The sequence below is a fragment of the Ostrea edulis genome, chromosome 2, assembly GCF_947568905.1.
Source record: "Ostrea edulis chromosome 2, xbOstEdul1.1, whole genome shotgun sequence".
Taxonomy (NCBI): domain Eukaryota; kingdom Metazoa; phylum Mollusca; class Bivalvia; order Ostreida; family Ostreidae; genus Ostrea; species Ostrea edulis.
The window spans coordinates 43201080-43214125 of record NC_079165.1 but is presented as its reverse complement, the minus strand read 5'-3'; the positions used below and the strand labels follow the sequence as shown (position 1 = coordinate 43214125).

The following is a 13046-nucleotide window of genomic DNA, read 5'->3' as shown; positions in this document are numbered from 1 at the left end:
TGTTAACATAACCAGTATATTGTACAGTATGTTAACATAACCAGTGTATTGTACAGTATGTCATCATAACCAGTATATTGTACAGTATGTTAACATAACCAGTATATTGTACAGTATGTTAACATAACCAGTATATTGTACAGTATGTCATCATAACCAGTATATTGTACAGTATGTTAACATAACCAGTATATTGTACAGTATGTCATCATAACCAGAATATTGTACAGTATGTTAACATAACCAGAATATTGTACAGTATGTTAACATAACCAGTATATTGTACAGTATGTTAACATAACCAGAATATTGTACAGTGTGTTAACATAACCAGAATACTGTACAGTATGTCATCATAACCAGTATATTGTACAGTATGTTAACATAACCAGTATATTGTACAGTATGTCATCATAACCAGTATATTGTACAGTATGTCATCATAACCAGTATATTGTACAGTATGTCATCATAACCAGTATATTGTACAGTATGTCATCATAACCAGTATATTGTACAGTATGTCATCATAACCAGTATATTGTACAGTATGTTAACATAACCAGTATATTGTACAGTATGTCATCATAACCAGTATATTGTACAGTATGTTAACATAACCTGTATATTGTACAGTATGTTAACATAACCAGTATATTGTACAGTATGTCATCATAACCAGTATATTGTACAGTATGTTAACATAACCAGTATATTGTACAGTATGTCATCATAACCAGAATATTGTACAGTATGTTAACATAACCAGAATATTGTACAGTATGTTAACATAACCAGTATATTGTACAGTATGTTAACATAACCAGAATATTGTACAGTGTGTTAACATAACCAGAATATTGTACAGTATGTCATCATAACCAGTATATTGTACAGTATGTTAACATAACCTGTATATTGTACAGTATGTCATCATAACCAGTATATTGTACAGTATGTTAACATAACCTGTATATTGTACAGTATGTTAACATAACCTGTATATTGTACAGTATGTCATCATAACCAGTATATTGTACAGTATGTAATCATAACCAGTATATTGTACAGTATGTTAACATAACCTGTATATTGTACAGTATGTCATCATAACCAGTATATTGTACAGTATGTTAACATAACCTGTATATTGTACAGTATGTCATCATAACCAGTATATTGTACAGTATGTCATCACAACCAGTATATTGTACAGTATGTCATCATAACCAGTATATTGTACAGTATGTTAACATAACCAGTATATTGTACAGTATGTCATCATAACCAGTATATTGTACAGTATGTTAACATAACCAGTATATTGTACAGTATGTTAACATAACCAGTATATTGTACAGTATGTCATCATAACCAGTATATTGTACAGTATGTTAACATAACCAGTGTATTGTACAGTATGTCATCATAACCAGTATATTGTACAGTATGTTAACATAACCAGTATATTGTACAGTATGTTAACATAACCAGTATATTGTACAGTATGTCATCATAACCAGTATATTGTACAGTATGTTAACATAACCAGTATATTGTACAGTATGTCATCATAACCAGTATATTGTACAGTATGTTATGTACAGTATGTTAACATAACCAGAATATTGTACAGTATGTTAACATAACCAGAATATTGTACAGTATGTTAACATAACCAGTATATTGTACAGTATGTTAACATAACCAGAATATTGTACAGTGTGTTAACATAACCAGAATATTGTACAGTATGTCATCATAACCAGTATATTGTACAGTATGTTAACATAACCTGTATATTGTACAGTATGTCATCATAACCAGTATATTGTACAGTATGTCATCATAACCAGTATATTGTACAGTATGTTAACATAACCAGTATATTGTACAGTATGTCATCATAACCAGTATATTGTACAGTATGTTAACATAACCTGTATATTGTACAGTATGTTAACATAACCAGTATATTGTACAGTATGTCATCATAACCAGTATATTGTACAGTATGTTAACATAACCAGTATATTGTACAGTATGTCATCATAACCAGAATATTGTACAGTATGTTAACATAACCAGAATATTGTACAGTATGTTAACATAACCAGTATATTGTACAGTATGTTAACATAACCAGAATATTGTACAGTGTGTTAACATAACCAGAATATTGTACAGTATGTCATCATAACCAGTATATTGTACAGTATGTTAACATAACCTGTATATTGTACAGTATGTCATCATAACCAGTATATTGTACAGTATGTTAACATAACCTGTATATTGTACAGTATGTTAACATAACCTGTATATTGTACAGTATGTCATCATAACCAGTATATTGTACAGTATGTAATCATAACCAGTATATTGTACAGTATGTTAACATAACCTGTATATTGTACAGTATGTCATCATAACCAGTATATTGTACAGTATGTTAACATAACCTGTATATTGTACAGTATGTCATCATAACCAGTATATTGTACAGTATGTCATCACAACCAGTATATTGTACAGTATGTCATCATAACCAGTATATTGTACAGTATGTTAACATAACCAGTATATTGTACAGTATGTCATCATAACCAGTATATTGTACAGTATGTTAACATAACCAGTATATTGTACAGTATGTTAACATAACCAGTATATTGTACAGTATGTCATCATAACCAGTATATTGTACAGTATGTTAACATAACCAGTGTATTGTACAGTATGTCATCATAACCAGTATATTGTACAGTATGTTAACATAACCAGTATATTGTACAGTATGTTAACATAACCAGTATATTGTACAGTATGTCATCATAACCAGTATATTGTACAGTATGTTAACATAACCAGTATATTGTACAGTATGTCATCATAACCAGTATATTGTACAGTATGTTATGTACAGTATGTTAACATAACCAGAATATTGTACAGTATGTTAACATAACCAGAATATTGTACAGTATGTTAACATAACCAGTATATTGTACAGTATGTTAACATAACCAGAATATTGTACAGTGTGTTAACATAACCAGAATATTGTACAGTATGTCATCATAACCAGTATATTGTACAGTATGTTAACATAACCTGTATATTGTACAGTATGTCATCATAACCAGTATATTGTACAGTATGTCATCATAACCAGTATATTGTACAGTATGTTAACATAACCAGTATATTGTACAGTATGTCATCATAACCAGTATATTGTACAGTATGTTAACATAACCAGTATATTGTACAGTATGTTAACATAACCAGTATATTGTACAGTATGTTAACATAACCAGTATATTGTACAGTATGTTAACATAACCAGAATATTGTACAGTATGTTAACATAACCAGTATATTGTACAGTATGTCATCATAACCAGTATATTGTACAGTATGTTAACATAACCAGTATATTGTACAGTATGTCATCATAACCAGTATATTGTACAGTATGTCATCATAACCAGTATATTGTACAGTATGTCATCATAACCAGAATATTGTACAGTATGTTAACATAACCAGAATATTGTACAGTATGTTAACATAAACAGTATATTGTACAGTATGTTAACATAACCAGTATATTGTACAGTGTGTTAACATAACCAGAATATTGTACAGTATGTCATCATAACCAGTATATTGTACAGTATGTTAACATAACCAGTATATTGTACAGTATGTCATCATAACCAGTATATTGTACAGTATGTTAACATAACCTGTATATTGTACAGTATGTCATCATAACCAGTATATTGTACAGTATGTCATCACAACCAGTATATTGTACAGTATGTCATAATAACCAGTATATTGTACAGTATGTTAACATAACCAGTATATTGTACAGTATGTCATCATAACCAGTATATTGTACAGTATGTTAACATAACCAGTATATTGTACAGTATGTTAACATAACCAGTATATTGTACAGTATGTTAACATAACCAGTATATTGTACAGTATGTTAACATAACCAGTGTATTGTACAGTATGTCATCATAACCAGTATATTGTACAGTATGTTAACATAACCAGTATATTGTACAGTATGTTAACATAACCAGTATATTGTACAGTATGTCATCATAACCAGTATATTGTACAGTATGTTAACATAACCAGTATATTGTACAGTATGTCATCATAACCAGAATATTGTACAGTATGTTAACATAACCAGAATATTGTACAGTATGTTAACATAACCAGTATATTGTACAGTATGTTAACATAACCAGAATATTGTACAGTGTGTTAACATAACCAGAATACTGTACAGTATGTCATCATAACCAGTATATTGTACAGTATGTTAACATAACCAGTATATTGTACAGTATGTCATCATAACCAGTATATTGTACAGTATGTCATCATAACCAGTATATTGTACAGTATGTCATCATAACCAGTATATTGTACAGTATGTCATCATAACCAGTATATTGTACAGTATGTCATCATAACCAGTATATTGTACAGTATGTTAACATAACCAGTATATTGTACAGTATGTCATCATAACCAGTATATTGTACAGTATGTTAACATAACCTGTATATTGTACAGTATGTTAACATAACCAGTATATTGTACAGTATGTCATCATAACCAGTATATTGTACAGTATGTTAACATAACCAGTATATTGTACAGTATGTCATCATAACCAGAATATTGTACAGTATGTTAACATAACCAGAATATTGTACAGTATGTTAACATAACCAGTATATTGTACAGTATGTTAACATAACCAGAATATTGTACAGTGTGTTAACATAACCAGAATATTGTACAGTATGTCATCATAACCAGTATATTGTACAGTATGTTAACATAACCTGTATATTGTACAGTATGTCATCATAACCAGTATATTGTACAGTATGTTAACATAACCTGTATATTGTACAGTATGTTAACATAACCTGTATATTGTACAGTATGTCATCATAACCAGTATATTGTACAGTATGTAATCATAACCAGTATATTGTACAGTATGTCATCATAACCAGTATATTGTACAGTATGTTAACATAACCAGTATATTGTACAGTATGTCATCATAACCAGTATATTGTACAGTATGTTAACATAACCAGTATATTGTACAGTATGTTAACATAACCAGTATATTGTACAGTATGTCATCATAACCAGTATATTGTACAGTATGTCAGCAAAACTAGAATATCGAACAGTATGTCTTTCTAAGTACTGGTATACAAAGGAAAAATGTGTCCCTACATACACTGTACCACATGAGGTGTTTTTTACACACGTTATACATGACTTTATGACATTTAACAATTTATTATACCTCAGTATGAGAATTCTATGTAAAGGATATAAGCCAAAAACTGTCCATTCTGTGAGAAAAAGAACTGATTGAGGCCCGTAGGGCCGAGATCAGTTCTTTCTCTCACAGAATGGACAGTTTGAGGCTTATATCCTACTTAAAACATTACATCTTTTGTTCTAAGAATGGACAGGCTCAGGTAAACCCATTGACAACGATAATAATTGAATAAAGCTAGTTTTGAATAGTCTGAAAATATAACCAGTCTTGCGTAGAAGTCTGTTTCTTTTGTTCACTTATTGGACAGTGTCAGGTAAGTACTCTTGTACTGCAGGTTTTATATTCACTCACTCTATAGTACTGAGACATATCAACATGTCCTCCTCTGATGGGGAGAGCATTTTCATATCACAATCTATAAGGATTTTAATGAAAGTAATGCGAATATTATCTTAATGAGTGTTATATTCTGAATTTGGAGGGTGAGAAAGTTATGGAGCCAAATTTTGATCTGAAAAACATTGTTTTCGAATATTTGGATGAGGAAATAGTTTACGCCAGCCAAAAGAACCCAATACACCCATCTCGTGAAATGAAATTATTCATGAAAGCGAAAATAATATTTCAGAATTAGGATATGCTAATAAAGGAAACATAAAAAAGCATTGTGAAGAAGTTTTGGAATGTGCCTCTAAATCCAGAAATTTAAATACAGTATGAAAATATGTCTTTCAAATTTAATATAATAATGGCCAATGGAATTTAAAAAATTGTGAATCTTAAAGTTGAAGCAGAGAATTCTTCTAAGGGGAAATATCGTTTTCAGTGTTACAGTGATTTTTCCGATATCTGTTTGATTCTTACTTGTAGGGAATTTAAAATTAAATTTGTATCTCTTTCACAAACATATTGTCTTTCTCTTATTTTCAGTTTAGCTGTAGACGTCTAATAAGTTATTGGGTTTACCTGGCACTGTCCAATAAGTTGACAATTACTGTCCCATTATTTTTAAGAACGGACATTATCTGTCCATTCTTAAAAATAATGGACAGCAATTGTCAACTTATTGGACACCTACAGGTAACCTTTTCACTACAAGTGGACTTTCTTCAATATAAAAGCCTAAAAAGACAAAGGATTGCGTAACAGAAATGTTTTAAGCAAAATGTAATCTGATTGGTCTAGACAGTCATGTGCCAGGGATGATAAAACTTCATACTTCCCACTCCCACTCAAACATCATATCTCCCCATCATATTTCACCCCTTCAGCAGCCTTGTGCATTTTCCAAAAAATTAACGTCAAGGTAGACGAAGCTTATTGTGACGTTAAAATAAGTCGGAGTCATTGTACTTTCATAGTTCGTAAGACACAAAATATGCAAGTCTCTGATACACAGTTAACTGGTTTTGGTTGATACAAAAACACTCAAGTAAATCAGCATTCAAGGAGAATGAAAATACAAAAACTGGTTATCATATCACTGTATTTCGTTGTTTGTACCTTCTAATATGTTTCTTGGGTGAATAAATCTTTATATCTCCCTATCATGCAATGAATGTATAATATCAAATACTAACTGTAACCACCTTTGAGCGTACATAGTGTATGAAAAGGGTGCTATATAAATATGGTATTATTATTATAAGACTAATTCTAGAACACATGTACCTTGATCTGCCTCAGTTAACTCATCACCGAAATCATCATCATCATCAACTTTTGATGACTGTAAACGTGATCCAGCCTCAATTTTCACACTGGGTCCAACCTCAACCTATGATGGTGAAGAAGAGATACATGATTTATATAGTTACTGATGGTTTTTTGTTTACAGTGTATAATCTAACTTTACATATTTATATCCACTGGTACTCTGCATTGTAGTAACTACTTTATAACAGGAACTGTAAATCAAGAGTGGAAATAGTTAGCATGTCACTAGTTTGTGGTATATAAAAAAATGTGTTTGTGAAACACTATGCCCCTTCCCCAATGGCAACAAAGGAACAATAAACAAGGTCAGGTCAAACACTTGGGTACCAAAAGAAAGGTCTTGCCACATGAATGCACAGCACATGAAATACGAGAGCCATAATATTTACCATTAAAAAGTTATAAGTAAGGTTAAAGTTTTGAAATATGAGTCATACTCCAAGATCAAAATAAAAAGGTCTTGCAAAAAAAAAAGATATATATATATATACAAAATATGAATTCAAAGCTTTATCCTAAATCGATCAGGATATGTTGCTTAGCTTACATTTCTTGCAAGTGGGTCAAATTCCAAGGTCAAAAACTTTGGTACCATAAGAAATGTCTTGTCTCAAGGAATGCATTTATATGAAATATGAGAGCCCTATCATTCACCATTCAAAAGAGCGAGAGTAAAGTTTTTGAAAGACAGACAAGCAGGATAAAAACTATGCCCCTCCCTACTTTAATAATACACTACAATGATTGTTTACTGCATATGACTTTAAATTAATTTTGTTTTGCATAGTTTTGTATAATGTATACACACTCTACCTGTAAATGCAGTGCATGTATAAAAGTACTGAAGAAGACTTACATCCCAGGACAGAACACAGCCAGGCTGGACTGACGTGGACGCATAGATGACCACATTATCACAGACCACTGAAGTGCTAACATAGCAGTTATCTTCTATTGTTACATTATCCCAGATGTATGCATTCTCAATGACCACTTTACTCCCTATCAAAGCAAAGAAAGTAGAAAACATACATGTAGCATATAGTCATTCTGAAAGGTACAACAAGCTGCAATTATATAAAGAAGGGTACACTTTTCCTTGATTTGACTATAAGTATTAACTTTCTGATCATTGATAAAACATTTTCATGAGAAATCCATCAACTTTCAACATTTTGTTTACCTATTTTGCAGTCTTTGCCTATCACAGAGTCAGTTATTTTGGTATCACTGCCAATTCTAGTACCCCTTCCCACCAAAACATTCTTCTCTAATACACAACCTCTGAACAAAAATAAACAATGATATCTTCTGTATAAAAAACAAAGACACATAATTTTGAAGAAGTAGCATCCAATGACCCTTTGCATGTCCAAATGAGAGTTGTAGTGTATGATACTACCATGATAAAAAGTAATTAATTTACAATTGCAAGATCTAATAGCAAGCATGTTACTAATAAATCAACATTTTACGTACAAGAGAACTTTCATTTTTCTTTTGACTACTTTTAGATAACATATCCCAGTATCACATACTTTGCTAGTGTGACATCTTCACTTGTGTAGATGTTATGTCGACTGTGGGTGATGATCTGACCATGCTCATCTGTCTGAGTATCTGGGACCAAAGGATAGGACCAACGACACAACACGTCATGACTGAAACGACAAAATAATCACAAGGCATCAACGATCAGGGTCATCAGTCATGACATTGTAGAGCTAGGAATGTTTGTATATGGCTGCCACAGAATCACTTTTTTACATTGTAGAGCTAGGAATGTTTGTATATGGCTGCCACAGAATCACTTTTTCATGTGAGGTCAACTTGTTACAGAGTGCATGAAATCAACTACTGAAATTCATTAAAAACTGTCACATTTAGATTCAAGATGCCTTTGTAGAAATCATGGAAATTTAAAATCAAGAGATGAGGTTCATGGAATCTGAACTCATAATAACAACTTATGATTAGATACATTATATAAAAGAATGACATCATTGGTTGTGACATAAACTTCCCACATCATATTATGCAAAGCACTTTCCTTTCAACATTTCTTGTTCAAAACTTGAACAAATAAGAAACAAGAGGTACTGTGAGCAATGCTCACTAAGAATACCCCACGCTTACCCCAATCTACCAAAGGGTGTTGTTAATAGGTATAAATTACCTCTTTCCTGAGTGTAAAAATATGGTATGCCTTTGTAGAAGAAAATGGAAGATATAGTCCGAACACAAATCCATGGTATAAACCTATAATTTTGACCTTGAGATCAAAGGTCAAGGTCATAAAGAGGACATGAATGTACATGACACATAGTCTCATGGTGATACATCCATGTCTTACGGTACGACTATGTCAAAACCCTATAATCAATTTTGACCTTGAGGTCAAAGTTCAAGGTCATATAGAGGTCATGAAGATACCTGACACATCGTCTTATGGTGATATACTCATGTGTCAAATATGGTATGCCTATGTCAAAGAACAAAGAAGTCATGGCCCTAACACAAATCCATTGTAAAAACTTTTAATTTTGACCTTGAGGTCAAGGTCATATGGAGGTCATGAAGGTACATGACACATAGTCTCATGGTGATACACTCATATGTCAAATATGGTATGCCTATGTCAAAGAACAAAGAAGTTATGACCTGGACATGAATCCATTGTAAAAAACCTTTAATTTTGACCTTAAGGTCATAGAGAGGTCATGAAGGTACTCGACACATCGTCTCATGGTGATCCACCTGTGTGCCAAATATGGTATGTCTATGTCCTATGTCAAAGAACAAAAAAGTTATGGCCCGGACACGAATCTGCAGACAGACAGACGGACGGACGGACAGGCAGATGGACGGACAGACAGACAGAGTGATTCCTATATACCGCCCAGAACTTCGTTCGGGGGGTATAATTAAGGATACAGAATACATTACAGAAAACTATAAAAAAGATTACAGAAAACCACAGTTACAATGTACATGTACATGAACATCAACCTTAAACACAGAGGTCATATTGCTTCTTTCTTTTTTTTTTTACTGATGATGATACATACCTGACAGCATCATACATCTGTAGATTAGAAATCCTACCCATGTAGCCATCACTGATTACACACACATGCATGGTCTTCTCCATTATCTGAAAAAGAAAACATCACACACACTGTCATCACCTAACCATCCAATCAAAATCACTTTCATATACCCATGACATCACCTAATCTAACATCCAATCAAAATTACTTTCATATACTCGTAATTCTGACATCATGGAGTCAACTATTCATCTAGAATTAATTGGTTATTCCCACAATTCTTCATATACATACATGTATTTCATTGGAATTCTGTTTCAAACCTACATTCTATTTAATAGTGAAAACTTGCTTATATAATTAAGGAATCTTTATTCTATTCACTGCATAATGAAAAGTTCCAACAAGTGTGCTTTTTCATTATAAACTAATCAAGGAATATTTGTGCTTCACGAACAATTTTACTGCATATGAATACATTATCGGAAAATAAAAGATTCCTCATCTAGATACATACATAGTTTTCTGTTTTATAAACTGCACACTTTTCAGAATCTATAGTGGGGTATTGAGCAAAAGAAGGATGGTACTCAGTACTGAAAAAAATACTAGCAATGACAAGTTCTTGAGATATAATTTGAAATGATACATTGCCCATTCAAAATATATTTCTACAGTGAATAGAGGATCCATAACAATGTATATCATTTTTCAAGCAAATGTTTCATTGTAATACATTGTCTGACTCTTAACTTCACACATCTACAACTCTGTACAGTAAAACATGGTTACAGTGAACATGTTTACAATGAATTCACACTTACAGTAAAACATGGTGTCAGTGAACAAGTTTACAATGAATTCACACTTACAGTAAAACATGGTGTCAGTGAACATGTTTACAATGAATTCACACTTACAGTAAAACATGGTGTCACTGAACATGTTTACAATGAATTCACAATTACAGTAAAACATGATTATGGTGAACATGTTTACAATGAATTCACACTTACAGTAAAACATGGTTACAGTGAACATGTTTACAATAAATTCACACTTACAGTAAAACATGGTGTCAGTGAACAAGTTTACAATGAATTCACACTTACAGTAAAAAATGGGTCAGTGAACAAGTTTACAATGAATTCACACTTACAGTAAAACATGATTACAGTGAACATATTTATAATGAATTCACACTTACAGTAAAACATGGTGTCAGTGAACATGTTTACAATGAATTCACACTTACAGTAAAACATGGTGTCAGTGAACATGTTTACAATGAATTCACACTTACAGTAAAACATGGTGTCAGTGAACATGTTTACAATGAATTCACACTTACAGTAAAACATTATTACAGTGAACATGTTTATAATGAATTCACACTTACAGTAAAACATGGTGTCAGTGAACATGTTTACAATGAATTCACATTTACAGTAAAACATGGTGTCAGTGAACATGTTTACAATGAATTCACACTTACAGTAAAACATGGTGTCAGTGAACATGTTTACAATGAACTCACACTTAACAGTAAAACATGGTGTCAGTGAACATGTTTACAATGAACTCACACTTACAGTAAAACATGGTGTCAGTGAACAAGTTTACAATGAATTCACACTTACAGTAAAACATGATTACAGTGAACATGTTTATAATGAATTCACACTTACAGTAAAACATGGTTACAGTGAACATGTTTACAATAAATTCACACTTACAGTAAACATGGTGTCAGTGAACAAGTTTACAATGAATTCACACTTAGGGCTGTTCCAGAAATGATCAAATGGGGGGGTCGGGCGGCAAACGATATTTTTTTGTGTGGGTGGTCGTATTTTTTCATATTTTAATTGATCCATGGTTGGACTGTTAAAAAAATATTTATTATGGGTAGTGGGTAGTTTCTATTGTTTTATTTTGTGCCACGTGGGTGTTGAGTTTTCAGAATATTTTTATTGTCGCTCTTGTCGTGTTGGTTACAAAACGTCGGAGGGAAAATTGAAAACGTGCTTTCGAAATGCTGCTTTCGAAATCGGAAATCGGAAGTAACATAGAACTATTCGAGTTGTCGCTCTTTGCAGCGCATAACTTTCCATTACGGCACTCTTCAAATTAGAGGCGTGTTTAGTAGGGTCAATTTGGACGTGATGGTGGCAAACTCTGTTCTGTAGATTATTACAGTTTACAGTGCATCGATTTTGGGAATATTTTGAAACCAATAGGTATTCCGTTTTCTAATAAAAATAGGCAAACCTTAGTTGATTTATACGAGGGTACCGATGCGTTATATTTATCAGTCGGTGTGATGGTGATATAGAGGCCTCCAGGCGCGGGCTCCATTAGAAGACGAACGATTCGTGGAAAAACATATCCATACCCATTTCATGATAATAGCATCGTTTGGACTCCCAATCTTTCCAACATTCCCGCCATAGTGCCTTTGATTGATGATGTGACATCGTTTCTTCAGAACTACTGTGATACAATGTCGCACAGGCATTACCGCGTCATTGACTAGTCAGAATGTTTGTCCCGAAAACCTCGCGAGATTTGTACCATTTTCATTTTTAAAAATATTTTTGTGGTGGATCTGGTTAGTTTCTTTTTTTTATTAGATGGGTCATTGTAAAATGAGTTTATTAATTTGATGGGTCATGGGGTAATTTTTTATTTTTTTTTTATGGGTGCTTGGTATATACAAAAGGTGCCTCCTGACCCCCCCCCCATGTATTTATTTCTGGAATAGCCCTTACAGTAAAACATGGTTACAGTGAACATGTTTACAATGAATTCACACTTACAGTAAAACATGGTTACAATGAATTCACACTTACAGCAAAGTTATTTTCATTCATTGTAGTTTTAAAACAAATCTTAAACTTACTGGATTTAAGGAATTACGTTTACAATCAAAATTG

At 32.3% G+C, this 13046-nt stretch overlaps 1 protein-coding gene across 1 annotated transcript in view; it reads right to left on the bottom strand.

Annotated features, from left to right (window-relative positions):
* LOC125667033 (translation initiation factor eIF-2B subunit epsilon-like) overlaps positions 1-13046 on the bottom strand; it is a 29564-nt gene that overhangs the window by 10656 nt on the left and 5862 nt on the right. Inside the window, exons 6-10 of the mRNA XM_056154103.1 lie at positions 10129-10214; positions 8599-8721; positions 8244-8344; positions 7917-8062; positions 7016-7121 (exon numbers count right to left, since the gene is read on the bottom strand). Of these exons, the coding sequence (XP_056010078.1) occupies positions 7016-7121; positions 7917-8062; positions 8244-8344; positions 8599-8721; positions 10129-10214 (562 nt within the window). The remainder of the gene's footprint in view (positions 1-7015; positions 7122-7916; positions 8063-8243; positions 8345-8598; positions 8722-10128; positions 10215-13046) is intronic.